The sequence below is a fragment of the Chenopodium album genome, chromosome 25 (assembly GCF_948465745.1).
Source record: "Chenopodium album chromosome 25, dcCheAlbu1.1, whole genome shotgun sequence".
Taxonomy (NCBI): domain Eukaryota; kingdom Viridiplantae; phylum Streptophyta; class Magnoliopsida; order Caryophyllales; family Amaranthaceae; genus Chenopodium; species Chenopodium album.
Window position 1 is genome coordinate 34,491,600 of NC_137858.1, and position 27,720 is coordinate 34,519,319.

The window sequence follows — 27,720 nt, forward strand, 5'->3', positions numbered from 1 at the left end:
TTGAAACCGATGCTTCAAGGAATGGTGACTGAATATCCAAGTGCCTTTGTTTCCAAACGCTTGATTGCTGATAATGCCTTGATCGCTTTAGAGCTTTTTCATACTATGAAGAAGAGATCGAAGAGTCGTTGAGGGTCGATTGCCATGAAATTTGATATGAGAAAGGCATATGATCGAGTGGAGTGGGAGTTTTTACGAAGATGACTAACTAAGCTGGGTTTTGCTGGAGCTTGGGTTGATACAATTATGGCTTTTGTCTCCATTGTCAGTTATTCCTTCATGGATTAACGGGTTTCCTTCCGATTCTCTTACACCGTCAAGAGGACTTCGACAAGGTGATCCCCTTTCTCCCTATCTGTTTATTCTTGTTGCTGATGTTCTTTCCGGAATGTTATAGTTGGCTTCGGAGAAAAAATTGATCCATGGAAACTCGGGCTAGCAGAAATGGTCCGGAGATTACTCATTTGTTTTTTGGCAGGTGATGGTCTTCTCTTTACTAGAGCTACTCAACATGAATGTTCGATAATTTTTTATATTCTCAACAAATATGAAGCAACTTCCGGGTAAAAAATTAATTTGGAGAAGTCAGAGGTGTCTTTTAGTAAAGAGGTTCCACATTCATCAAAGGTCACTTTTAGCTCTATTCTTGCTATGGTAATGGTCGATGATCTATGTGAAATACCTTGGCCTGCCAACTGTTGTGGGGAGATCGAAGAAAGCGGTTTTTGCATTCGTTAAGGACCGAATTTTGAAGAAAGTTCAAGGGTAGAAGGAGAAGCTATTATCAACAGCCGACAAGGAGGTGCTACTCAAATCCGTCATCCAAGTGATCCCTACGTACCTCATGGGAGTGTACAAATTTCCGGTGGGTTTAATTCAAGAAATCAATAGCATGATGGCCCGTTTTTAGTGTGGTATGAATGAAAGATAGAGGAAATTCATTGGAAAAATTAGGATTTCCTTTGTCAACCAAAATGGTTTGGGAGAATGAGCGGGTTTTAGAGACTTGGTGTTTTTAATGATGCTCTACTTGGTAAGCAACTGTGGAGACTTGTTATTAACGAGAATTTTCTTGTTACTCGGATTTTTAAAGCTAAGTACTATCCGCACACTTCTATCTTTGAGGCTGCTCTTTGTCCGATATCTATTTACTCATGGCAGAGATTGTGGAGCTCTAAGGCTCTCATAAAGGAAGGGATGCTTTGGTGGGTTGGTAATGGTTGCAGCATAAATATATAGGATGATCCATGGTTGAATAATGATGAAAGTCGGTTTGTCACCACCGAGAAAGGAGAAGAAGAGTATATAACACTTAGACAAGGGAGGTATTGGCTGAGATATTGAGAAAGTAGACATAATTTTTTATGATCGTGATAAGAGGGCTATTTATGCAACCCCAATCAGTGAGCGGCTTCCACTAGATTCTCTCACTTGGGATTGGTCAAAGGATGGATGCTATGAAGTTAAAACTACTTACCTCCTAGAAAAATCTGTCAGCCTCGAGAATTTTGAACAGTTCTGGGTTGAAATTTGGAAGGCAAACACGACTCCAAAGGTTCGCTGTTTTTTGTGGAGATGTTGCTCGAATTCCCTACCAACGAGGAGCATTTTGAATCATAAACATCTCATTGAAGACGTTATGTGTCCTTGTTGCAAGTCCAAGAGTGAGACAATCACTCATGCGGTGATCTCTTGTCCAAATGTGGCGCAACTTTGGCATAAAAGTGGATGTGGGGATGCTCTGAATATTGGTGAGGCTGCTACTTTTGGAGAAGTCCTGCTTAGCTGGGGAAAAAATATCTCGAGTGAGATTTAACAAAGATGTCTTTTCCTAGCCTGGTTCATTTGGTTCTGCCGCAATAAAGGTGTCTTTGAAAACCCGTGGGAGCTAGATGAAGTCCTACTTCATAGACACAACAAGTTAGTAGCTGATTTTGATGAGTATACAAAGAGAATTTATGGGGGTATTGCTCCTTCTCTAAACCTAACCGAAAATTAGGTGTGGTTGCCTTCTCCTTCTGCGATTGTACAGATTAATGTTGATGCGTCAATTGACGAGGAGGGGTGGATTGGCGCGGCTTAGGGGTGGTAGCTCGTGATCATTTGGGACATGTTTTATTTTCAGCAGTTTGGTGAGTCAATGTTAGGTGGGATCCATTGGTTGCTGAGAGCAAGGTAGCCTTGTTTGGCATCAAGAAGGCTTGAGATTATGGTCTTGTGGACATCGTCCTTGAGTCTGACTCTTTGGTTTTGGTGTCTAAACTCAAGAAGAATTCCTTTTCTTTCTTTGCTGTTGACTGCATCTTTGAAGACATTACCTTGGTTAGCTCTAGCTTTATTCTTCCATTTCATGGTCTCATGTAAAACGTGATGGGAATTTTGTTGCCCATCACTTAGCTAGGTTAGTGCCTAACTGGCTCGATTGACCCGACCCGCTGACCCGCAAAGTACCTGGCGGGTAATTTTTATTATTTTTCCCATTTTTGCGGGTCGGGTACCCGACCAATTAAAAAAATTCAAATCTCGGGTCAGGTAATGGGCCGCAATATCTGGTCCTCGGGTACCCGTTAAATACCCGATTATTTTTTTTTAATTTTTTCTAGTTTTTTCTGGAAAAGTGGAAAGCCCATTACTCCTCCTTTAGGGTTTACAAAATACTCAAGCCCATTACTCTTTTGTGTAGCAGTAGCCACATAACACAATCACATACAAAAGCTTTCTCTCTCATCTCACCAAACTTAGTAACTCACTCCCAATTCCCAAACACTCAAGATTCACCGGCCAAGCAGTCTCACACCTCTCCATTCTCAATTTCGTTTGCTTTCACTTACAATAATGGAGAAAGGATGATTGGGTTATGGGACTTTGGGTACGAAAGATTTTGGGTTATGGGTCTTTGGGTTGTTAAATTATATAGTGCTACACTACTACTTATTTTCAGCCAACCCCTTCACGGAGTGACGAGATGACTTAACAACTTGTGTTTTTCGGCCTACTCTTTCTTCGGCGAACAACTGCGTGAGATGAATATGTGCTCGAAAAACAACGATGGCTATGATGAATGTATCAAGTACTCGTATATAATATGGGAGAAATGAATGGTAAATTTGTAACTTTAGGTTTTGATTTTAATTAATTGCATTTTTTTGAAGGGGATAATTAATTAATTGCATTTAGATTAACGAATTGTTGTCAGTCTGTAACAATTTCAGTACATGATTTGTAATAATTTTAATATAATGTATTATTTTATACATCATCTATGTTAATGAGTTATTATTTTAATTTAAATTTTTCTAAAAAAAAAATTTAATTTTAAATTTGATTTTAAACGGGTCCCGATGACCTGACCTACGAATTCTGGGTACCCGATCTATGAACAACCCTAATGGGTAGTGAATCTTGTGCCTAACGATATATCTCCGTATGTACTCTTAGATAATCTTTCTATAAATTAATGCATCGACAGCTTTTCTTTCTTACTCTGTTGTTGACTGCATCTTTGAAGACATTACCTTGGTTAGCTCTAGCTTTTCTTCCATTTCATAGTCTCATGTAAAACGTGATGAGAATTTTGTTACCCATCACTTAGCTAGGTTTATGCCTATGGGTAGTGAACAATTTTGGAATTATCTTGTGCCTAACGAGATATCTTCGTATGTACCTTGGACACTCTTTCTATGAATTAAGGCATCGTCTGCTTTTCTTCAAAAAAAAAAAAAAAAAAGAACAAAAAAATTACAAACTATTAAATGACCGGAAGCACTCCATGTCACGAACTTTTTATAATTATAACTTTACAAGTGACTTTCACTATATTTTGATTAGTGACTTGTTCCATTCTTACAATCAATTAATTGAATTGCAATCGTGGACCTTCATTGGTTGTTGAAATTTGTTTTGATGCAAAGTTGTTGGTAATTAAACCTTAAGGAGTATGAAAATAGGATAGTACATCTGAGTGCATGGTGCACCCGTAAAGCGGAAATAACAAACTATTGTTTGACAAAGAATGTACCGTGTTTGACAAAGAACATACCTATATATATTTGATAATATGTTCTTTTATACTTTTGTTCTTGAACATATGTTGATTAAACATATTTTTTGGGTTTCAATGGTACAAAGTATGTTCGTTGAATTGGGCTCGTATGTTCTTTGAGGTAATGAGTGACGTACAAATTCTATTTTTTTGTTTATTATCATATATAGTATTTTTTTTAATTTTATTATCGTATGTTCGTTGAGTTGTTCTTTGAGTTTGATTAGTGTGTTCTTTGTGTATGAATTATATGTTTTTTTACACTATAACGTAGGTTCTTTTAACATATGTTGTTTTGATTTTATTGAAAATGAAAGCTTGAATTATTTTTAGATGAAAATAATTTTGAAGAGAGAAAACTAATATTAATATGGAAAGTTGAACTTTCGTAGATAGAGAAAACAATTTTTGGGGAAATGATATCTTTGGTATAGATTTTTTCGTTGACGTATAATTTTTCATGAAATTTCACTAAAGTTTTTATCACTTTCTTTTTGTAATGTGTTTATGTTCTTTAAGTAATGGATGTTCTTAGTTAAACACAAACATATTCTTATTCAAAAACCTGAATGTTCTATCCGTCTTTTTTTGTGTCATCGAGTGCAATGGCATCATGTATTAGACCGAGTACATTAGGTTTTCTTTCTCAAAAAAATAAAATAAATTAAGTAGGTTTATTTTTTTGTTATTTTTTTTTTTCCATTTGAAACTTTCATGAACAAACAACAGTAAGATATAATAATTATTTTTCGCATAGCTTTCTAAGTTCAAGATTGTGCTATAAAGTTATTCTCCATAAATTTTAGTACTACCGTTGGAGACTTGGAGTAGTAATTACTCAAAATAAAGTTACGATATTCCAATTAAGGTCATAATGAGGCAAAGACTATGATTAGATTATGAAAAAATGCTATACATAACCCTCAGGGATACATATAAGCATTAAAAAATTCTAGAAAATTGTTTAAATTTAGGAAATCATGACAAAAATACACTGATTTACGCGTGTTTTTGTTATGAATTTCTAATTTTTCACAATTTTTAAGAGTGTATTTAATTCTTAATTATATACTCCCTCCGTCCCCAAAAGAACGACCCATCTGGGTTGATTACGCGGGTATTATGAAAATTAAATAAAAAGAAATAAAAGTATATTGAAAATATAAATTTACATGGGGTTTGTAAAAAATAGAGAGAGAAAGTAATAAAATTACATGGAAAATCAAATTTTTATATGGGGAAGCTAAATTTGCACAAATATTGTTGCAAATTGGTGGATGTTTTAACGCAAATGGGTCATTCTTTTTGGGACTAAAATTAGGCCAAATGGGTCGTTCTTTCAGGGACAGAGGGAGTACATTCCTAAGGACTACATATAACATTACCCATAAATTATATATTAGGGTTCATAATAAGTTAAGTGTGTTTAAACAAAAGACAATACCCAAATAATCATAATTGATTAATTGAATTAGTAATAACATTGAGTTTCAATTACCATAACTATAAATTTCAATGGTATTACCTTTGTTTAGGTAATAAAGCGTGTTCAAGGGTATTACTTAATATATCATGGCTCATAATAGCTTAATTGTGTTATAATAAATTTCAAGGGTATTGCCTTTTGTTTTTAGGAAATTTGGCGAAAAACTACCATTTAAATGACAAGTTTTGAGAATAACTACCATATAAAACTTTTTTTTTAAAACATTACCACAAAAACATAAAAAGTTTGAGTAGCACTACCTTATCAAGTTTTCCGGCTAGAATCTTCCGCTGTGAGGCCCACCAATTACTATTTCCCTCCTAAAACTAGTTCTCTCTCTATTTATAACTGGAAATCTTCGTTTCCCCTTTTTGCTTATGTTAAAAGAAAATTAAAACTCTAATCTCTTCATGGTTGAAGTCAATTAATTGCTTGAGATTTAAGAAGAGAAATGGGGGAAGTCTCAAACATTAGTTTTAAAATTCATGATGATGTCGCCCCAAGTCTTAAGACTTGGGACTAAACTTGCTCTAAAATCCCCCCTATTTCAGAAATCCCCAATCTCAATTTTTTTACCATTAACCCTAATTTCAAGATTCAATTGAGAAATTGTATCAATTATAAGGCAAATTAGATATACAATATCTTCAATTGAGTTCTCCAAACAATTTTTCTTCTTCTCTCACTCTAAATCGATTGAAATTATGAGATTAGGGCCCCATAGTCGGAGATTCTAGCCAGAAAACTTGGTAAGCTAGTTATACTCAAACTTTTTATGTTTTTGTGGTAGTTTTTCAAAAAAAATAGTTTTAAATAGTAGTTCTCAAAACTCGTCATTTATATGGTAGTTTTTCGCAAAATTTCCTTGTTTTTATTACCAAACAAAATATATTTATATGCTAATTGCCAAGTGAAGTATAAAGTAAAACATTTTTTTTAATAGATATAAAGTACGGAGTAAAACATTACCTTTTTTATAGGGAATAAAACATTACAAACTAAGAATTAACGAAAACGAATAAGGAAACATCTCACCAAGTTTATTACTAGTTGGAGTAACGAAGTAATAGATAATAAATATCGTTTTAACTCCCAAATCATAACCTTCACACAAATACTAAGTCAATTAAAACACACACACAAATATAAATGAGCACTCTCTACCATTATTATTATAACTAGAATAACATACATGATCAATACTAAACTTACATCTAATTATTATCACCGCGACGATTACTTCCACCACAAGCACTGCCTCTTCTAAGATTGTCACTACCACTTCCACCCCTACTCCTTTAACCACCACTTCTACTCCCACTCCTTTGACCATCACTCCCACTCGTTTGACCTTGACTACCACTACTTTCCCTTCCTTGACCATCACCATCATCTTCACTCCCACACCCATTATCATATACGTAACTAGGAGGAATGCTAGGGACGCGGTTTGGGTCAAAAATAAGTCTGGTAAATCCCTTGGTGTTTTGAATAAATTGAAGGTTGAAAGGAGAATAACTCGTGCGACAAAATGGCTAAAAATTCAAACCATTTTGGCGCGTTGAAACAAAACAATCGTCACAGTAGACAACATGTTTGCATGTAGTCAAAATTCTCGAACACGAAGAGTTGCGTTGGCCCAAACTTTTCACGCAAACAATACAATTCAAACATTTCTCGTATGCTTTCATATCTGCATGGGAGTTAATAAAACATTTTTAAAATACTCTTGTAAATTTGTAATTATGATTCTATATTATTTTATAATCTAAGTTAACTTTTGAAGAAAGGTTTTAAAGAAACACAACAAATTTTTATAGTTAAAGTATAATAAAAATTAAACTTTAAGTTAAACCCTAAATGTAATTTGTTAATTCACGAATAAGTTTTACTGATAAGTTTTATGTAATTTGTTAATTGTTAGACATTAGACATTAAATTCCTTTATTAATCATATAGAGTAACAATAAAATCAGATATCATCGATATTTTTGGCAAATCTTTTTATTTAAGTGTTCTATCCATTTTTATAAAATTTTTAATTCTTTCCATTCTTTTATATAGTCAAAATCCGTAAATGATTTAATATATTATATATTACCAAAAAAAAGAGTACTATCCAATAAAGACCAATAACAATGCAACGAACACATATATGGAATACTGTATAATTAACACGGGAATCTCGTAATCACATCAAATGTTGGATTTAAGAAGACGAACCTATGATTTGCATTGCTTTCTTTTACATTATATATGTAGAGTTAGTTCCTAAAGAATTCATTTGTTGTTCAAGTCCTCAAGTATCAACTAAGTTACGCTTCTCACCCTTTCTTTCTTTCTTTTATTTCATTCATTCATTCTTTATTTCTTTATTGTTTTGGCAAATAAACACAAATGTTATTTAGAATGCTTTCTCTTTTTTAAAATTCAAATGTTGATGATTATAATTTTAGTATGCTTTCTTAATTTGGGACAGAGGGAGTGTATATATATGAAAGATTGCAACTTCCAGTCACACCTATTCCTACCACTCAACAAATTCCAATACCACTCATAGAAGACAATGACGTTGTCAAACAACTTAAGAGGACAACTTAAGAGGACTAAAGTTGAGATGAATGAATGGAAATTACTAGCCACATCTCATGAGCATAGGCTTGCAGAGATGGATGCTCTAACTAAAGTAGGAATAGATTCAAAGACTACTCCATAGGGACTAGCCAATTTTCTCACAAGTGACCTTCCAAGTCCAATAAGCTTGATCACCTTTTCCGACAAAGATTTACCTCCGGAAGGTGACAAACACAATAAAGCCTTGAATCTTACAGTGATCTGGAAAAGAATGAATGTGCCAATGACCCTTGTAGACAATGGATCAGAAATTAATGACTGCCCACTTCGAACTGCAAGGATGTGATAAGTTTTGTGAAGCTTCCGGCAGCAAGGTGAGTATAGACGAGTCTTGAATTTATCTCTCTCCAAACATTAATGAAGTGGATCAAGATGTGGTGTGTGGTGCCTTAGGGATGGAATAACTGATGATTTTGGGAACTATCTTGGAGTTCCTACAATTAATGGTTGTAATACCCCGTATTTTATACGTATTTTTTTATTTAAAGTATGTATTTAATGAAGTATTTAAGTAGTTATAATAATTTTAATTAAAGCATTTTATTAATATATTTTTATAATAGGAAAGTTTATTTAATTATCTTTATTTTAAAAGATGGGGTTTTAATTTAAGAAAGTTTATTTTTAACAAGTTTTATTTGGAAAGGGATTAGGAGAATTAAAAGAGGAAAGTTTAGGGTAAAAAGGGTTGATAGAAAAGGGGTATAAATATCCCACTTATGAGGCAAATCAACTTTGCCCAGAGTGGAGAAAACCCAAGGTAAGTTTCTCCCCTTTTTCTCCCTTACTTTTCTTTCTTTTTTTCTTCCTCTTCCCTTCCCCTTCTCACGGCCGGCCACCACGCCACACACCACACGCGTGGCCGGACCACCACCGCACACCACCACAGCCGCCGGCGCACGGCCAGCAGCTGCAGCGGCAGGCGGCAGCAGCCCAGCCTTGCCGCGGTGGCTGCTGCTGCCGTGGTTGCCTCTCGAAAAAAAAAATGTAATCTTTCTTGTTCCTATTTAATCTATGCTTAGATCTAATTATAAACTTTGAGTTTTGGGATTAAAACTTGATGTTTGAATATTGTAATTATGTTCATTAATTTTCAGATTTGATTTTAATTAAAAAAGCCCCAATTTTTGAAACCCTAGATTCTTGATTTATGAAATTATGAAAGTATATGATGTAATTAATGTTTAGACCTTTAATTTAAGTACTTTAAGACTGATTTTCAGCAAGTTTTAATTATAAAAATAGTGTAGGAATTTTAAGTAGAAACCTAAATTTTATGTTTTTAAAGGGATTTTAAATTACCCATTAAAGGGGACTTAATTATGGTATTCTAAATATAATTTCAGCTTATTCTAATTAAATTATGAAGGGTTTTAAAATAGTATATATTGCTGGAAATTTGTTTAGAGTGGACTTTGATACACTATTATAATTTTAATGTGTAGGAGACTTTGAAGTAAGCAATTTTTACTAGTCGTGGCGAATTTAAGATCATATTCAAGGTACGTTCGCGTACTTAGCATATTTTGATGTTGTAGAATCATGCTAGGCTTAAATTCAATCAATTATAAGTAGCATCATGCTAAGGTTCATGTATTGAATTGTGAATTTTTGGTATTGGTGATTGAATTGTGAAGCATGAATTATTTGTGATGATCTATGGATTGGAAAATTATATTATGGCATGATTATATGGACTATATATTTATTTATGGCATGATAGAGAGCATGTATGAACAAACTAATTGTTTAATTATGTTTGGATCATTAAAAAGGAATTTTATTATGGTTCATACAATTTTAATTGATGCTTAAAGCATGAAGAAGGAGCTATATAAGTGTCCATGTACACAAGGAATAAATTGTATGTTGGTGCCTTTGAGCACTTAAGGTGTTTTTAACACCGAGGAATAGGATTGTTGGCGCTTTATGCGTTTACAGTGTCTATGACACTGAGGTAGAATTAAAAAGGGTTCAACATTAAATATTATGTGGTCACTAAATATTCAAGAATTAAATTGGTATGTTGAATGGTTGTATTATTATTGATGATTGAATTGTTATGCTTTGAGAGTCATCACCAAGTCTAATAATATGTAAATAACGTAAAGTGAAAGAGATTACGCACCAAAACTCTTGGAACGTATATACCTTGAGTATGAACATATGGGGGGAGTTATGTGACTTTATATTTGATCATGACTTCTAATGGAGTATAGGACGCTGTACATTCCTTTTATTATTATTATTATTATTATTATTATTATTATTATTATTATGCGCTGGAATTCCGCCACCAAAGGATGTGGCACAGGTGATGCTGGCACGGTTAGCTCCCGTGTCAGTGGTCCTCAATCCATTGAGGAAGGTTTAGTCAAGTTAGAAACCCGTTCGATGCGTAATCAACGCTTAATAAATTATTTAGTGTTCAATTAAAGAGTCTTGCTGTTTGTTGTGCGTGCTTGTATACAGGTGCATTGAGGTAAGTGTGTGTGTAATGCTAGGAGTTGCATGATAGTGTGTTTACATAAGCTTATGTACTCAGCTTTGCTGATTGTGTGTTTTGTTGTGTCTGGCTATGTCTTTATCTTGGCCCTACGATGATCCATTCTAATGGAGAGTAGTGGGGGCAAGTAGAGATTCTCTTTTCAGGTATTGAGGCATGTTCATGATGGGGCATGAGTGAAGAGAGAACTATGCTAGTTTTCATTAGGATGTGATATGTTTAAGTTTTGAATAATATGTTTTGTTATTTGTTGGACTAACATCATTTTTGGTTTTGACGGTTTTGAATAAGGGCCTTGAAGGTTCCAAGTTGTAGTAGTATTATCTAACTTGGTTTTGTTGATTTCCAACTTTACTTTCGTTTAGTTCGATTTTTAAATTTGCGTTATTCCTTAGTTTGACTTTCAAAACTTCCGCTGTGTGTCTTTGATAATTGCCTTAGCCGTTTTTACGGTGGCGGTAATGTCTTAGATATTCCTAAATAGTATTTTTAAGAGGGTAAAACGTATTTTGTTGGAAGGAATTTCTAGGGTGTTACAATGGTAGAGTGACCAATGCTTAATATCAGTTTCTGATAGAGAAGATCGACAAGAAGTTGGGAGGTTGGAAGGAGAAAACCCTTTCAATGGCTGGACGTGTTACCTTGACTCAAAATTCGATCTCTTCAATCCCCTACTATGCTATGCAATCAACCAGGATCCCGAGGTCTATGTTTGATGCAGTAGATAGGAAGGCCTGCAAGTTTATATGGGTAGCACTGATGAGAAGCACAAAATTCACTTAGTTGCATGGGGATAAAGTTGCTCGGCCAAAGGATGAAGGGGGTCTAAGCTTCCGTCCAATGCGACAAGCTAATGCTCAGATCAACGTTTCATTTACAGTTTTTTATCGCTAAATATCTTTAATTTTGTAATGTTTTTTTTAAGGTTAAGTTATAGTTAAGGTTAAAGTTTGGTCAAATCAGACAATCAGATCAGACCAAATCAGATAAGCAAAAATAAGATGAACTAAACAAGCCCTTGATCTTAGATAAATACAGAATTACTACAGAAACAAACAAAATGACACCTTGAAAACAGTATTGAAGAAACATATAATGTATTGATATCACAATTACCATTATAAACTTAAAATAACTATATAAAAATAGCAAATGATGTTTTTCTGACACTTAGTAAAAAAAAAAAAATTTCAATGTAGGTATGGTTCTTCGTTGTCCAAACTGGGCTTGTTTAGTTCATCTTATGTTTGCTTATTTGAACTTATCTGATTTGGTCTGGTCTAATCAGATTTGATGGTCATCTTTGACCAAACTTTATATATTAAGTGTAGCCTTGTTAGATTCGTAATAATATGTATTTTTATTAGTATCACATACAACTATAATCTGATTTGAACTTATTTTTTTTTATCTGTGATGTGAATTTATTTTTTCTATCTGATTTGAATTTATTTTTTTTAAAATAAGTTGAACTAAACAACACCATTACCTTAGGTAAGGACCTTTTAGACCCAGGAGTAGTGTGAGAATGGTACTTCATAGAAATTGCGGTAGCATCTCTCATTAAGTCATTGCAATTGATCGTTTGTTCTTCATCAAAATTTGCGTTAATCCGTATCAAGTTCTGGGATTTGCCTAATTTTGTCATCAATCATGGAACCAGGTACATTCGCTTCTTTAACCCCATCTCGCTATATTTCATTTACTCTTCCAATTTACTCTCTTTTCTTGCCCAACTGACTATTTTCATACAAAAAACCTTCAAATTTCTGTTCTTGATTCACCTTTACAACCCATTAATTCCCCCCAAATTGCAGCTATGTTAGTCCCAAAACACCGTGAAAATGATTGGATTTTCGCCACTGAATCTGGGCATCTCCAGCTTCTATTGGGTTCTCCTGGAATATCCAGGTTAATTTTAATTGGTAATGCTTCTAATGATGATATTAATGTTGGTAATTTGTACAAAAGATCAATTGAAATTTGCCCAATTTATAGGGAGAAATTGGAGAGAAGTTTATACCCTTTGTTGATGGCTTTATTACCCAAGGAAATTGCTCAATTGGGAAATGTTGAAGTACCCTTTTTGAGTTATGAGGATAGTGTAATTAGTAGTGTTGTTTTAGAGAAGTGTGTTGGGTCTTGTGTGGGGGAAATGCTGGTTGAAGATGTCGAAATCGAGGGTTCTAGGAGAGAATTTAGGAGAAGGTTGAGGTTTAAGAGAATGCCCAATTTGATACAGACTGAAATCAGTGTTGTGCCAAATAGTGGAGTTGATGATAATGGATTGAATTCTTTATGTATTGAAGAGGCGGAGTTTTGTCCGAATTTAGGGGTGTTGGTGCATCCTTACTTGGCACCGATGGTGGCCGGTCTGTCCTTGATCAGTGGGAATTTACAGGAGTGTTTTGAATCTAAGGTTAGGCCAAGAGGGCTTTGCATTGGTGTTGGAGGTGGGGCATTGCTTAGTTTCCTATCATTGCAATTAGGTTTTGAGGTTGTTGGTATTGAGATGGATGAAGTGGTTTTGAGGATCGCAAAGCAATATTTTGGGCTACAATGTGGTAATGGTATTCAGCTTTGTTTAGGAGACGGGATTGAATTATTAAAGAAGGTAGCATTGTTTGACTGTGATAATGGATCAAGTCCTTCGGTTGCCAATAACATAGGAGAGAAATATTGTAAGAATTATTTTGAGTTATTTGGCCCTAAATTTCTTGTTATCATGGTTGATCTGGATTCTAGTGATTCTAAAATGGGTATCAGTGCCCCTGCATTGGAGTTTTTGCAAAAAGATGTACTTTTAGCGGCCAAGACGTCTCTTTCTGAGCATGGAATTCTAGTTATGAATGTAATTCCTCCAAATGGGTCATTCTATGATATGCTGATACATGAATTGCAAGAAGTGTTTGTAAATTTGCATGAAATAGATTGTGGGAACGGAGAGAATTTTGTTCTTATAGCCTCAAAGACATCTGTCACTTATAGTTCTGATTCTGAAAATGCGTTTCTGAGAAAGCTGAAGTCTGTTATTTCTGGAACATTTGTGGATTCTATCAGGAAAATGTGAAGTTAATGGTCAATTCTTGTTGTGGGATTCTGATTTCAAGGTGCTATGATTTGATTGAGAGCTCTCCTGTAGCCTTTTGTCATGCTGTCAGTGGATAAAGCAGAATGCTATATGTAAGCTATGTCCTATGTGTAATAAGTGATCTTTGAGCATGTGAACTGATTTCATGGGATGAACAAAAAGAAGTAATGTCTTCAACTTGTTGTAGGCCCTGATATGAACTGAAACCTTGAGTGGGAGAAAGTTCTGAGGTAACTTAACCTTACCATTTTATTTTCTTAACGTCCTTATGCCAAAGAATGTGGTCTTATAATATTAAATTATGCTTTTGAAATGTCTCCTTTTTAATCTGCTTTGTGTGGGTAGGCTGATGCTTTCTTCTTGTCATTTATATATGTTTATTAGTATTCTGCTTGCAAGTATCGTTGTTCCAAAAGCGAAGTCTGTTACTTTGAAAGTAGTCATGCATTCTGTCATGGAAACATGAAGTCTATTCAGTGAACATTTGTCTGGTATATCTAACTTCTGACCAGTTTTAAGTCACTGCCTTAGTACTCGATCTTAAGCCTTTTCCAAAGATGTTGGGAAGTTTAGTTTCTTTGGAAGTGTTACATTAGTACTGCTCCTTCTGGCCCAAATATTGCACACTTGACTTGGTACGAAAATTAAGAATTATGGATACAGTGAGCAAAATGAAGACAAAGTATGGGTTGGAGAAAGAAGAGTGTGGTTGGAGAGAAACAAAGTAAGAACATTTACTGTGAAATGGTAATTATGCTATCAGTTCGCGACTTCAAAAAAAAAAAAAAATAGCATGAAGAATAATGTGGGATGAAGAAATTATTGGACTGATTTGTAATGGTGCACATGCTTTGGGTGATCTAGATAGTAACTTTCTCCATTTTGTGAGAATTACTTAATTTTTTTTGTTAATCAATTAACTTCACAGTTTCTATTCCATACTTTCCAAGAATTTTTTATTTTTTGTGTGTTTTCATGTCAAATGTATGTATAGATAGTTTATCTTTTTTAGGCAAGTGGTAGAAAAAAGGGAGTTGCAATTTATTATGTCAAATTGTCAAGTCATTTATGGGACTTATCACTTATGTTACTAATGTTAGTAGGATGTTCTTCAGCTGTGGAGTCAGAAAATTTGGCCAATTAACAAGACATCCTATATTTAAGCTTTTTAAGTTAGCAAACACAAAACAGTTGTTTAAGCTTGAGTTAATTTTGATATTTATCCGTCATCGACTGGCCAGTTTGCTTAGTCTGTTCATGGCTCGGTTTTGTATCTTCAATCAGTATCATGTTTAGGAGGGTGGGGCCGTGGGGGGCTAAAAAATAATAAAACAAGCTCTGGGTTGAAACTTTATATGTAAGTGATTGAACTAATTATTGAGGTTATCATTCTTATCAAGGAGCATTAAATGAATGAATATCTCTTTGCTTATTCAAGCTCATATTTTGGTCTTTAAGAACTGTTTATGCTTGATTATCTTTATATTTATTAACATTAAACAATCTTGGCTGAGCAGCATTGTATAGGTACACTTGGTACTTGGTAGTTGCAATATTATTCATCCCCTTTTAAATAGTTATCACAATTTACATAGCAAGGGTGTTCCTTGGTGTCAGGTGTTTATAATAATATGCCTGGGGTGAGTTTAAGCTGAAGTGTTCAATGATCATACTTATTTCATATTTACCTTAGATAAGCGTTGTTTTTATAAATTTTGGAATTTCGAGCATTATGTGGGGGTATTTTTCTTAACCCTTTAAGTGATTATAATTTACAAGGTCTAATTGGAAAGCATGCTTTTGTTTCATTTCAGGTAATGTTATCTCAGTAGCTCTGAGTTCATTTGATGATCATTTTATAATATATGTACAGCAACTCCATGATGCTTATGCTGAAGCTTTGTATATTTTTTTGTTGGGGTGATCGTACATATCAATCTCTTAAATTTCAACCATCGCCTTTGTCTTCAAAGTAAGTGTATTGTTTCAGAAAGAGTTACTTTTTCTTTTAAGGCTGTGAACGTTTTAGTTGAGAGAAAAGAAAAAAAAAAAAAAAAGAATCTTGAATCTGACTCTGATGATTGATGCAATTTAATTTGGTTTTTTTTTTTTTAAAAAAAAAAAAAAAAAAATCCAAGTAGTATAGTCCTGGGTTGGGCAGTTGGGATCTAGTGCTCAACTGGATTTGTGTATGCTGCATTTGTACCTTACTTCTATTGACTGCCTTGTCTTATATTTCCTTGTCTACCGTTATTCCTTTTAAGGCCCTCTACATAGCCTGTCCTAAAGAAAACATATAGTTCACTTTATTTTTTTGATTTGTGGCTTATTGTGGTAGGAGGGTAGGACATACGATTTTGTTGAGCTCTTGAGTTTTGTCTTGATCATGCATTTTAGTTTGATGTTTTCATAATCTAAAAGGATGAACTTACATATTGTGCCAATATGTGGTGAGGGCTAGGTTGTCAAGATTGATAAGGACAAATTTACCTCTTTTTCATAATACTGTACATAATTGAGCTGTCCTTTTGGAGGATTGCACAGCCAAGACATTCCTTCCTTTAACTTGGCACTTGTGTAGTATTTTCCTTACTATCTTGTTTGATGAGGGATATATGGTTAGTTGGTTACAAATTGCCAGAATCTGCTTGTAATTACATGTATGGTTATACTTCTCATAAGGGAACTTCTGTAGTTTTCAATAACAGTATGCCTTCTGCTTTGTATTTGCCACTACATTTTTGACTAAAGATGGTGAAGACTGGTGTGGTTCTAGTGGCTAACTTGTCTGAGAATGCATCATTATTACAATGGTTAGAAGCATTATATAAGAGCTTCAATCCCAACATTGAGCATCCGATATATTCAGATAAGGTTTGATACCCTCAAGAACTAGATAAGTCAAGCAGAGGCGAAGGAGCCATGTCCTGCTGTCTGGTGTTATCACTGGAGATTAGAATAATTTCAGCTGCTTTCCTATTTCAATTTTTGGGGTGTCTTGACTTGTATTTAGTCTATAAATACTGCATCACAGTATCCTACTAGTGTTGGATCTAGAAGTTTTTTAAAAGGGGTCTCATTACTTGCTTCAAAGGTATTAATTTGCTAAATTTCTATGTCTAATTCCAAAATTTTACAGAAAGCTTCTCCTATTCTAATCTTAATAGCACAAAATTTTTGCATATATTTAGTGGAATTTTGACGTGTCATTAGCTCATCACCTTCCCACACTTCTAATAGTTGCCAACTTATGTTTATTAGCCTACTCTGCCCGTCCATATATTATAGTCTACTATAAGCCGTCCCATAATCACGGGGCTCGTGTATAATCCTTAATAGTACTTTATGTGTAAATGTGTCGGTTGGTCTCAATAAGAGTTAAAATAGAGTTTTCTCTTACTGTAGTGGCAGAATCTCATGCTTATGGTGGATAAAATTAAAATTAATGGGGTGCCCTACCTTTGATGTCACGAATTAATTAATACTAAAGACAGAACTGAGTAACATGGTTGCATGGGTAGGTGATTAAGCTTATCTTATACTAAGCATATGTTTTTCTGACTGTTGAACGGTTGACCTTTCATTGTTCACTTCACTCCACTAAGCAAACAAAATAACAAAAATCCACAATTTTAAGTATTTCATCTTCCCTAAATCATAGTTTTTTTTTTCTTTGAATCCATGCCTTTTATTCTTGGAACTTGGTACACTAATGGTTGATGCTGGAGCTATACTTACTGTTGCTCAGACTTTATTTGCAGCACTGGAATGTTCAATCCTTAAGGAGATTTTTACCATTTGGGGTTATAATTCTGAATTGGAAGAGCTCAAAGAAACGGTTTCCACCATCACAAAAGTTGTGCTTGATGCGGAGGCCAAGCAAGTATTCTCCAACGAAGAGCAATATTGGATTGAGAAGCTCAAAGAGGTTGTTTATGATGCTGATGATTTGTTTGATGAGATCCTTACTTTTGCTTGGCACAAGCAGCAAAATGCTGGAAGTAAAGTCCTTTAAGAGGTGTGTGACTTCTTTTCTTCTAAAAACCAATTTAGTGTGGCTTACAAAATGTCTTGACGGGTCAAAAAAATCAAGAAGAAGTTGGATGCTTTTGCAGATAATCATAGAAAATTTGGCTTCGCTGTCGCCTCCCACCAACCTGTTGTGAGAAGAGTGGAAAGCTGCTCTTATGCTTGCTCGGGTGATGTTGTCGGGAGAGAGGATGACCTCAAGGCTCTGATGCCTGTGTTGTTGGATTCTGGTTTTAGGGATGATGTTGGTTTTGTCACTATAGTGGGAATTGGAGGATTGGGGAAAACCACTCTTGCCCAGTTAGTGTATCAAGATGAAAGTGGGTTTGTGTCTCTGATCAAAATGGTGAACAATTTGATGTGAAATCGATTCTTGCCAAGATTCTAGAATCAGTCACGTCCGAGAAGCAGGATGGCTTTGGAATGGATTCATTGTAAAGTGAACTACAAAAGGAGCTTGGGGGTAAGAAATACTTGCTTGTTCTTGATGATGTGTGGAGTGAGGATCGGTATAAGTGGCTTGATTTGAGGAAGTTCTTAATTCTAGGTGGAAGGGGAAGTAGGGTTATTGTGACCACACGCTCGAAAATGACAGCAAGTATTATAGGAAGTGAACACATTACATATGAGTTGAAAGGCTTATCCAAAGTAGATTCCTGGCGATTGTTTGAGATGACCGCATTTGGCATGGGGAACAACCTGGTTCACCCTCCTGAGTTAGTTGAGATTGGGGAGAAGGTAATTGAAAATTGTCATAGTGCTCCCCTGGCTATAAAGGTGGTTGGAAGTCTTCTATTTGGTCAAGACATCACCAAGTGGCGCTCATTTCAAGAGAGTGATCTAGTCAAGATTAGAAAAGGAGATAATGAGGTTATGTCAGTTTTAAAACTCAGTTACCATAATCTTGATTCCCCTTTGAAAACTTGCTTTAGGTATTGTGCATTGTTCCCCAAGAGTTTTGTCATATGCAAACAGAAGTTGATTAGCCTTTGGATGGCACAACAGTACATTGTGCCCTTTGATGAGGGACAAAGCATAGAAGATGCCGGTGAGGAATATTTTTCTCTTTTGTTAAGAAGATGTTTCTTCCATGATGTAATAAAGGATGAATATGGTGACGTCAAAGCATTTAAAATCCATGACTTGATGCATGATGTTGCTCAAGATGTAGCTGGAAAGGAAATTTGTTTAGAGAATTCTATCACAAGCAATTTGGCAGATACAACACGCCATCTATTTCATGCTGGAAACACATATACTAAAAGTTTCTCTAAACTTAAAATCCGTTCATATCTTAGAGATGGTTACAGCCGATTTGAGGTGAGTACATTATTAGCAAATTGGAGTTGGCTGAGGATTTTGGACTTGCATGACCTGGGTATTGAATCTTTGCCGGATTCAATAGGTAAACTGGTGCATTTAAGGTATCTTGATGTGTCTGGAAATAGAAAACTTAAAGTATTCCCTGATTCGGTTACAAAGTTATATAATCTACAAACTTTAGATTTGTGCAATTGCTTTATGTTTTGCAGTTGGCCAAAGGACTTCCACAAACTAGTTAATATTAGACGCTTGCTTATCTATGGCTGTACTTGGTTGTTGCATATGCCTCAAGGCTTGAATAAGCTGACTTTTCTTCATGCTCTTTCGAAGTTTGTTGTTGGAAATGAAGATATATATGGAAAGCAATGTGTTGGCCAGCTGAAAGATCTTAAGGCTGTCAAGAATTTAAGAGACAACATCGACATCTCCATTTATGCAAGTGGCTCAGATGTCAAGGAAATTGATAGTGAAGAAGGTTATTTGAAAAGCATGGAATATCTCAGAGGGGTATCAATAACTTTTGAAGGTTGCCATTTACCAGACAAAGATTATGAACCTGTAGCTAATCATCATGCATCTGTGTTGAAAAGCCTGCAGCCACATCCTAATCTCAATAGCTTTAAATTGTCAGGATTTCAGGGTTTGAACATTCCATTCCCAGGAACAGAGTGGACGACATTTCTTCCAAATCTGGCCAAGATTAGTTTAAAATATTGCCATAAACTGCAGATTCTCCCATCGCTGAGCAAACTACATCTTCTAAAATCACTGGAACTTATTGAGCTGCAAAATTTGGAGTTCATAGAAGATATAACCAGCAGTAGTGGTAATGCAGCAGAATTGACCTTCTTCCCTTCTCTTGAATTTCTAGAAATCAGGGATCTAACAAAGTTGAAAGGATGGTGGAGAGAGGAGTCAGTTTCTGATCAGGTTGTTGACAGCAGTGATAGCTTGAAACCATCATTTCCACATCTTGCTGTATTGGCCATTGATAATTGCCATAACTTGACATCATTTCCTCCCTGTCCAATCTAGGAACAACTTTGTTTGATTGGTTTGAACAAAACTCTGCGTATAAGAATGGGTAAAGATGATGTAGGGTTTGTTTCTTCCTTATTAGATTCTACAATGTCAGATGCTGGTAGTTCACATCCGAAATTGAGGCATGTAGCATTTGATGACATGCTTTATTTTAATACAATCCCTGTGGAATGTCTTACTAGCATGTGCATTAGACAGGCTTTGGAGTTGGAGTGTTTGTCAGAAGTAGGAGAGCTATTTAAGAAATGTTCTTCTCTGCGAAAACTTGTGATTTCTTGTTGCTTCAAACTTAGGAGTCTTTCGGGCGGTTTGGAGTATCTCACTGGTTTGGAGTCTCTATCAATTCATGTCACCCCAATGGTCTTGTCCTCTACAGAAGATAATGATGGTTTGCCTTGGAGACCCCTTGCTCAGACTCTCCATTCACTGGAATTAATTGAAACAGTTCGAGTGGAAATTTTACCCAAGGGATTGCAGTACTTGACCAGCCTCCGACATCTGAAAATTGTTGGTTGTATGACTTTGAATGCCATACCAGAATGGATCAGCTGTCTATCATCTCTGCTATCCCTGAGCCTCAGTGGTTGTTATAATCTCAAATCACTTCCCAGTGTAATGCGAAAGCTCACCTCTCTTCATAGACTTGAAATAAAGCGTTGTTCAAAGCATCTGTCTGGAAGATGTCGAAATCCAAATGGGGAGGATTGGCCCAACATCCAGCACATTTCCTCCATATCCATCAGTGAATAGTTTTGCAGAAGGTACTGTTAATTGAATTTGTCAACTCGGTCTCTGCTTTGATAATACCCAACACATACTGTACTTTGTCACAAAAAAAATTCTATCCTCCTTGAGAAATTAGCCTGTCATTTTTTGCCTATTGTTTCTACACATAGTAGATACATTTTTATTTCAGCAACGAAGAAAGATTGATGATATTTTGCACCACTACAGAATTCAGTTTCATCGGTTTTCAATAAGGCAAGTTTTCACATAAGCTTTGCTCAACACTGATGCTCAATTCTCAAACTTCAGTGATGGATTGCCAGATCTGTAGGTCTTTTTAGGCTTTGACAGGTTTATTAGTGAATCTTGTTTTGTTTATTATTTATACTCAAAAGTGAAATTTACTAATCTTGTGTTCAATTCATGTAAAGCTCTTGTCAGATAGTAATTTTTAAAAACTTTCTGATGCCTGCAATACGAGTGAGATTATAAGGACATTCTGGCGCCTGCAATACGAGTGAGGTTATAAAGACTTTCTTAGTTTGAATAAAACACAAAGCGCGCAGCTAGATTATCTTCGCTGTAGAACAACAATCAAATACTAGGCACAGGTTTATTATGAAAAAGCAACTAAAAATTATATACTTACAGGTAGCTTAGCTGCAAGATTCAGACTACAATACACACATCAACTCCCAAGTCTTAGCAATATAACAAAAGATTTTAGAATAAACATGAGTTTTCATAAATAACCGACTGTTAGGCACCTACGTACTTGTAATATTCGTTATCCGGCTCGATTTCTTGGTTTTCTTTGTCCTCAACAAATTCTGTTGTTCCGAAGGTGAAACAAAGATCTCAACATAACACACTGTTCTATCAATATAATGAGGAAAATCAATATTGTCTCCTGTTCTAGATCTTCTTGAACTGGGTCAATTACACTAAGTTGCTTCCTTTTATCCTCCTCATAATGGACTAAACACTTGTTGCTCTCGTAGACTTGAAATAGATACAGAGGCCTTTGTCGAGAGAGAAAATTTTCGCCCATGTATCCCACCTAACAAGTGACTTCAACAAGCATCCATTAGTCACAAATAATCGAATCAAATAACGATTGGATACAATTAACGCTTTTAATTCTCCAAAATGGAGGTGTAATATTGTTTCCTCATATTATTTATGAATTTAAAGTTTGAATTTATTGACAATATTTTATCAATCTATCTATATTTATATACTATACTAAAGTAATCCCCAAAACTATCCCTACAATACACGTACTATCGTCTCATAAAATAATTGCAATAAGTCTTGTGTAAGATGAGTGTATGTTAATTTTATTGTAAGATGATCAATGATTAACTTTAATCCTTTAAAGGATAACTTTTTATTTGTCGTTGGTTTGAATTTTATTTTAATGTGTAATTTCTTATAGATTTATGATTACATACTATAAAGACTAATATGATCAATTTAATACTACATTATGGGCTATTACCTTGAATGATCCAAACTCGTATAAATCCAAACTGGTGTGTATGATCCACCCTTGAATGTTTGGACACGAAATATATATAATCCAATATTTATCCAAGTCTCCATCATCGGATCAACTCAGGTGCTTTGTTGCTATGATATGGGCAACTTGGATACATAGAAATGAGGTGACCTTTGGGCATGGCACCCCTGATCCAAGACGCACCATGGCTTTATTAGAGGAGTCAGTGACCTGATTAAAGGAGCTGATTGTTGGAGATTTGCTCCAAACTTTTAATTAGAATTATAGTGCTCATAATTGATAATTATTACCTTGGCCAACGTTACCACATTTACTAGTAAGAAATCATCAGTTATCAGTTATAATCTTACAAATAATGTGTTAGCTGTTACAAAATAAAGAGTAAATTGTCAAATAATTTTTCAGTTACAAAACTCTTAATTTATTTTCTTATTAATTTTAACGTTCCTTTTACTGGTTATAAAAACCAAGTTTTTTCCTTCAAGTGGGTATGAAAAAAAAGGAGTCTTATGCTTACTTCTAAAACATGATAGTATTACATATTTTCTCTCTCTAAATAGTATCTTGTCTTAAAACTTTTCAAGAGCTCAGCCAATAAAGACGGTTCTCACTCCGTCCATTGGAGTGTGCCTTTGCCGACGGAGGAGGTGTTAACCCTGGGGTCAGAACCCGTAGTCCAGCCGCACCGTAGTGGGGGTTTTTCTGACTTAGGGCAGTGACTCGTCACGGCACCTCAATTGATCTGACAACGAGATAAGTTGTTCCAATTTATTGTTTATTTCCTTCACTGAAGACTCCAGAGGGGGACAAGGCTAGAAGCGCAACAGAAGCGAACCTCTTTTGGTATATAGGGTCGTGCAAAGAAGAGTCCCTGTTGAGTGCTGACCATATTCACTGATGGAGCGTGGAAAAAAGACAAAAGGGGGAGACTGGAAGCGGGCATAGGGTGGGTCATGGTGAAAGATCAGGTGGAGATCGAGAGGGGAGGGAAAGTCAAAGTAGCCCAGTCAGCACTGCAGACAGAGCTGATGGCAATTCAGGAAGGCATATCACATGCTCAGGCAATAAGCCAATCGATCCAGGTCTACACAGATAGCATAGTAGCAATGCAATGCATTCAGCACCCCCATAAAGCTCCATGGGAGGTGCGTAGACTAGCGCAAGAGATTAACAAACTTTGTAACAAGGTTCCTCGTGGTGTTGTATCAGCGACCCATACCTTAGCCCATAAGGCAAGGAGAAAACAATGGGCCTAGTTACGACACCCATATCTTGTTTGCTTGTTGCAAAACAAAAAAAAAAAAAAAAAATAAAAAAAAAAAAAAAGAAAAAACTTATATGGGCTGATAAATGCAAGACGGAAAATTCACCAAAATTTTGAAAAAGTGGAAATTTGAGTAATTTTTTAATTTAAAGGTAGTAAAATAAAATAAAATAAAAAATTAACAAGTGGTAATTTCAAAACAGGTTTATTAATTGGATAACAATTTACAAATTTCCCTTAAAAATTAAGGGGTGGTACTTTGTATTTTTTTATAAACCCTTTGTTTGTCCAAAGAAACACACGACTAAAAAAAAATCACACGACTACACGACTCTATAATTGGTTTTGCCTGTGCATGTGAGAGAGGAGAGCAGAGAAGAGGAGCATGGAATTGAGTGAGAAGAATGACCCTCAAATTTCTACTTCGGCCGGCGACGGCGGAGGCGGTGGAGGAGGGTAAAGAGGCATGAGCAAGAAGAGTACGAATTATATTGTTCAATGATCTAATTTTTCTCTTGGCCTTTCCATTTTGTGATGATGTATGGGGACACGAAAGTCGAAAAGACATACCATTAGACTCACGTAATTTCCAAAATGGTCCATTATCATATTCCCTCCCATTATCACATTGAAAAGTTCTTATAGGTCGTTCAAATTGAGTACGAATATATGCTTCGAAAGCTAAGATTTTATCAAAACCATCCGATTTTTTGGCTAAAGGAAAGGACCGTAATTATTTAGAATAATCTTCCAACACAAGCACATAATAACGATGACCCGATGAACTCAAAAAAGGAGATGTCCAAAGATCACTATGAACAATATCAAAAGGCATACAAGTAGTAGAACTTGAAGAAATAAAAGGCAACTGAATATGTTTTCCGGGTACACAAGAATGGCAAACACTAGAACTAGAAGAGTGAGTACGTTCAATGTGTTTATTATTACTAAGAGTTTTTAAAATAGAAGATCCCGGATGTCCCAAACGATCATGCCAAATAGATGAAGCTAAAGCTGTAAAGGTTGATGGAGAAGTGCTTGATATGGTGGTAGTGAGTGGATAAAGGTCCCCTTGACTATCACATCTCATTATTGGCATCCCCGTCCGATAATCCTTCACAGAAAAACCATAAGGGTCAAACTCAATTTACACACAATTATCAGTTGTGAACTTACGAACGGAAATCAGATTTTTTATGAGTTTGGGGGCATGTAGGACATTAGAGAGAGATAAAGGTGGGTTTGGGGAAGGCAAAGTGGTATTACCACAACCACGAATTAGAATCGTATGACCACTACCAACAACAATATTATTATGATGATTGCTCAAATTAAAATAAGACGGGAGATGACCGTTGGAGGATGTCATATGAGAGTTAGCTCCGGTGTCCATGTACCACGAAGGATCGGGCTGCTGAAGAGTCATGGTGTGGAGGGCCGATCAATGTCAGTTGGAGCATAGGATTGGTGAGAGGCTGCATAGGTTTGTTGTGGGCGTGGACCAAGTAAACCAGGCTGATGCTTTGGGCCTTGAGGACGAGCCCATCCCTGGGAAGGGTATGGGCAAGGAGGAGGAGCCCATTGAGGAACCCATCCCCAAGGATAAGCCCCGTACTGTTGCTGCTGCCATGGAGATGCCACCCACCGCTGCTGCTCTACGGAACCACCGCGAATCGCACCACGGCCCTGACCGGAGCCGCCACCACCCCCGGACGTCTGACCACCACCGCCGGAACCATCACCAGAACCGCGAGCACCCCCGCCGTTTTGCTTCCCTCGGCCACCACTTTTTTCTGGTTTTTGTGCTTCCCACGATTATTTCCCGAGCCATCCGAATCTGCCTCCCTTGAAGCAGCCACCATTGTCGAAGCAGAGGTCATGGCAGCCCGTTTTGCCAAGCCCGCTTCCTCCAATGTCAACATTGAATGGGCTTGGTAAAATTGAGGGAGGGGATTGCTTTGCCGAATCAAGGTTGCAACCCCGGAATATGCCTCCGTGAGACCGGAAACAAGTTGAAGGATGAGGCAGTTGTTGTCCACCGACGTTTTTCAGTTGGTCAGAAAGGTTCTTGAGTCGTTGACAATACGCCGATGCATTAGGGAAGTCCTCCATCTTAGTGTTTTAGAACTCATGTTCAAGGGTAACAGCACGGGAGTTTTGATTGTCTTGGAATATGTCTTTCAAACGATCCCAAGCCTCCATTGCCGTTGAGTCGGGTTCAATTATTGTGTCCAAAAGGTCATGAGAAATGGTGGAATAAATCCACCCAAGTACGGATGCATCCAACGTCGACCATAGTCCTTTTTCCTCATCGGTAGATGGTGCAGGGACCTTCTTCTCCAGAGGAATAATATGATTAAGGACCTTTTGAGAACGAGCATGGACCTTGAATAGCTCCGCCCATGTGGAGTAATGTACATTCTCCATTTCGAGTGTGATGGGAATGATTTTTTGGATGTTATTTACAGTCAAGGCGGGATGGAATTTTGAGTCTGCCATGGCTGTCAATGAACAGGGAGAATAAGAGAAGAAAAAACAGAGAGAAGGGGCGAAGCATGAAGGGTTTGCAGCGGAAGAAACCCTAACAATCTGATACCATGAAGGAAACTATTTCCGTGAGTATTCCTTTCCATAAACAGCAAATATATACAATTACAAGAGCCTATCACTAGCTACTAATTAGGCTACAAATTAGGCAACGGCTAAATACAAGACTAATTCTAAGAAGTAAGTTAGGCAACTGATGTGTTCATTTTATATATGTATTCATCCCCGTCCCTTGGTCGTAATTAGTAGTGTTTTTGGCTCTTACGAGCCACTTTTATTACTAATTTGTGTTTTCCAGTGCTTTGGTAGTTTTGCTTGAGTTTTGTAGGAATTTGTGTACTTGGAGCATTTTCCCGGGCTTTTCAAGGAGCATCTACAAGTATTGGAAGACCGCGACCACGTCCGATAGCCCAAGGCCGATTGGAGGGATCAAATCGGTGATTAAGGGCTCGGTTATGAAGATCCAAGGAGGGAACTCGGATTGGGCCAAGGATAAGAGGCCCAATCGAGGTTCGTTTGGTGGCCCAAGCATTGTGCCCGGACCAGGAGCCCGCCCGAAGGCGCGCCCGGCCGGACGGGGCGAAACAACATTGTGCCCGGAGATGCGCCCGGCCGGGCGCGAGAAGCCACTTGAGACAAGAAAAGGCGGGCCCGGTCGGGCGAGCCCTTGCCCGACCGGGCGCGTGAGGATTTAGGGACGTTTAGCTTTCCGATTAGTTTTGTTTTAGCGATTAGTACTTGCTTAGTATTAATATGTTATTATTAGGCAAGATTAATCTATCTCTTCTCTATTATTATTACTCTAGTTTTATTTTCTCTTCCTTCTCTCTACTCAACTTTCTCTCTCTAGATTTTATTTTCTTTCTTGTTCCTCAACACTATTGTAATTCCGCCGTCTTGGTACGATTTCTCCCTTAATTAATCTCAGTATTTTATTCTTCCCAATTTCTTTCATGTCTTGTTTAATTATTATGTTTTGTTTAGTTTTGATTATGTCTGAGTAGTTTCCTTCTAGGGTTATGGGGATCTAATAAATAATATGAAGGGGTTAATTTTATGATTTTTAATTATTAATGCTTAATTGATTTCCTATTGATTGTTTACATGCTATGCAATTAGATTTGGCCAGGTTTAATTGTATGAGTTTAGCAATATTGATTCGAGATTCGAGAGATGAGAATTGATGTTTAGGCTTAATTTCAATAGGCAGATTAATTTATAAATGGTTAGGTCGAGATTCGAGAGATGAGATTTAATACCGGTAAATTAATTCTGTGATTGTAATACGTAGCGAAAGCCCTTTACGATCTGATTAGTTAATGCATTGATGATTGATTATTGTGTTTTACCCTGGAATATTGTTTATTAGTGAACCTATGCCCTAGACTTTATTATTATTGACTTCTTCCCTAATTATTCTCATTACTCATAATCTTCGTAGTTTAGTTAATAATCACAACAAACATTGGTTACCCTGATAATTTAGATTATAATAATCAATTAGGAATA

General features: G+C 36.2%; 2 protein-coding genes and 1 pseudogene across 2 annotated transcripts; 2 read left to right on the plus strand and 1 right to left on the minus strand.

Moving 5' to 3' along the window:
- The first annotated feature begins 12,197 nt into the window (after positions 1-12,197).
- On the plus strand, positions 12,198-15,826 carry LOC145615414 (uncharacterized). Its single transcript, XM_081670486.1, has 2 exons — positions 12,198-13,989; positions 15,574-15,826. Exon 1 carries the CDS (start codon positions 12,488-12,490, stop codon positions 13,736-13,738), a length of 1,251 nt encoding a protein of 416 aa, XP_081526612.1. The 5' UTR covers positions 12,198-12,487; the 3' UTR covers positions 13,739-13,989; positions 15,574-15,826.
- A 1,556-nt stretch (positions 15,827-17,382) lies between these two features.
- On the plus strand, positions 17,383-21,201 carry LOC145615042 (putative disease resistance protein RGA1; annotated as a pseudogene).
- A 4,584-nt stretch (positions 21,202-25,785) lies between these two features.
- On the minus strand, positions 25,786-26,091 carry LOC145614033 (uncharacterized). Its single transcript, XM_081669042.1, has one exon. The coding sequence runs from the start codon at positions 26,089-26,091 to the stop codon at positions 25,786-25,788; it is 306 nt and encodes a 101-aa protein (XP_081525168.1).
- Between the last annotated feature and the right edge of the window lie 1,629 nt (positions 26,092-27,720).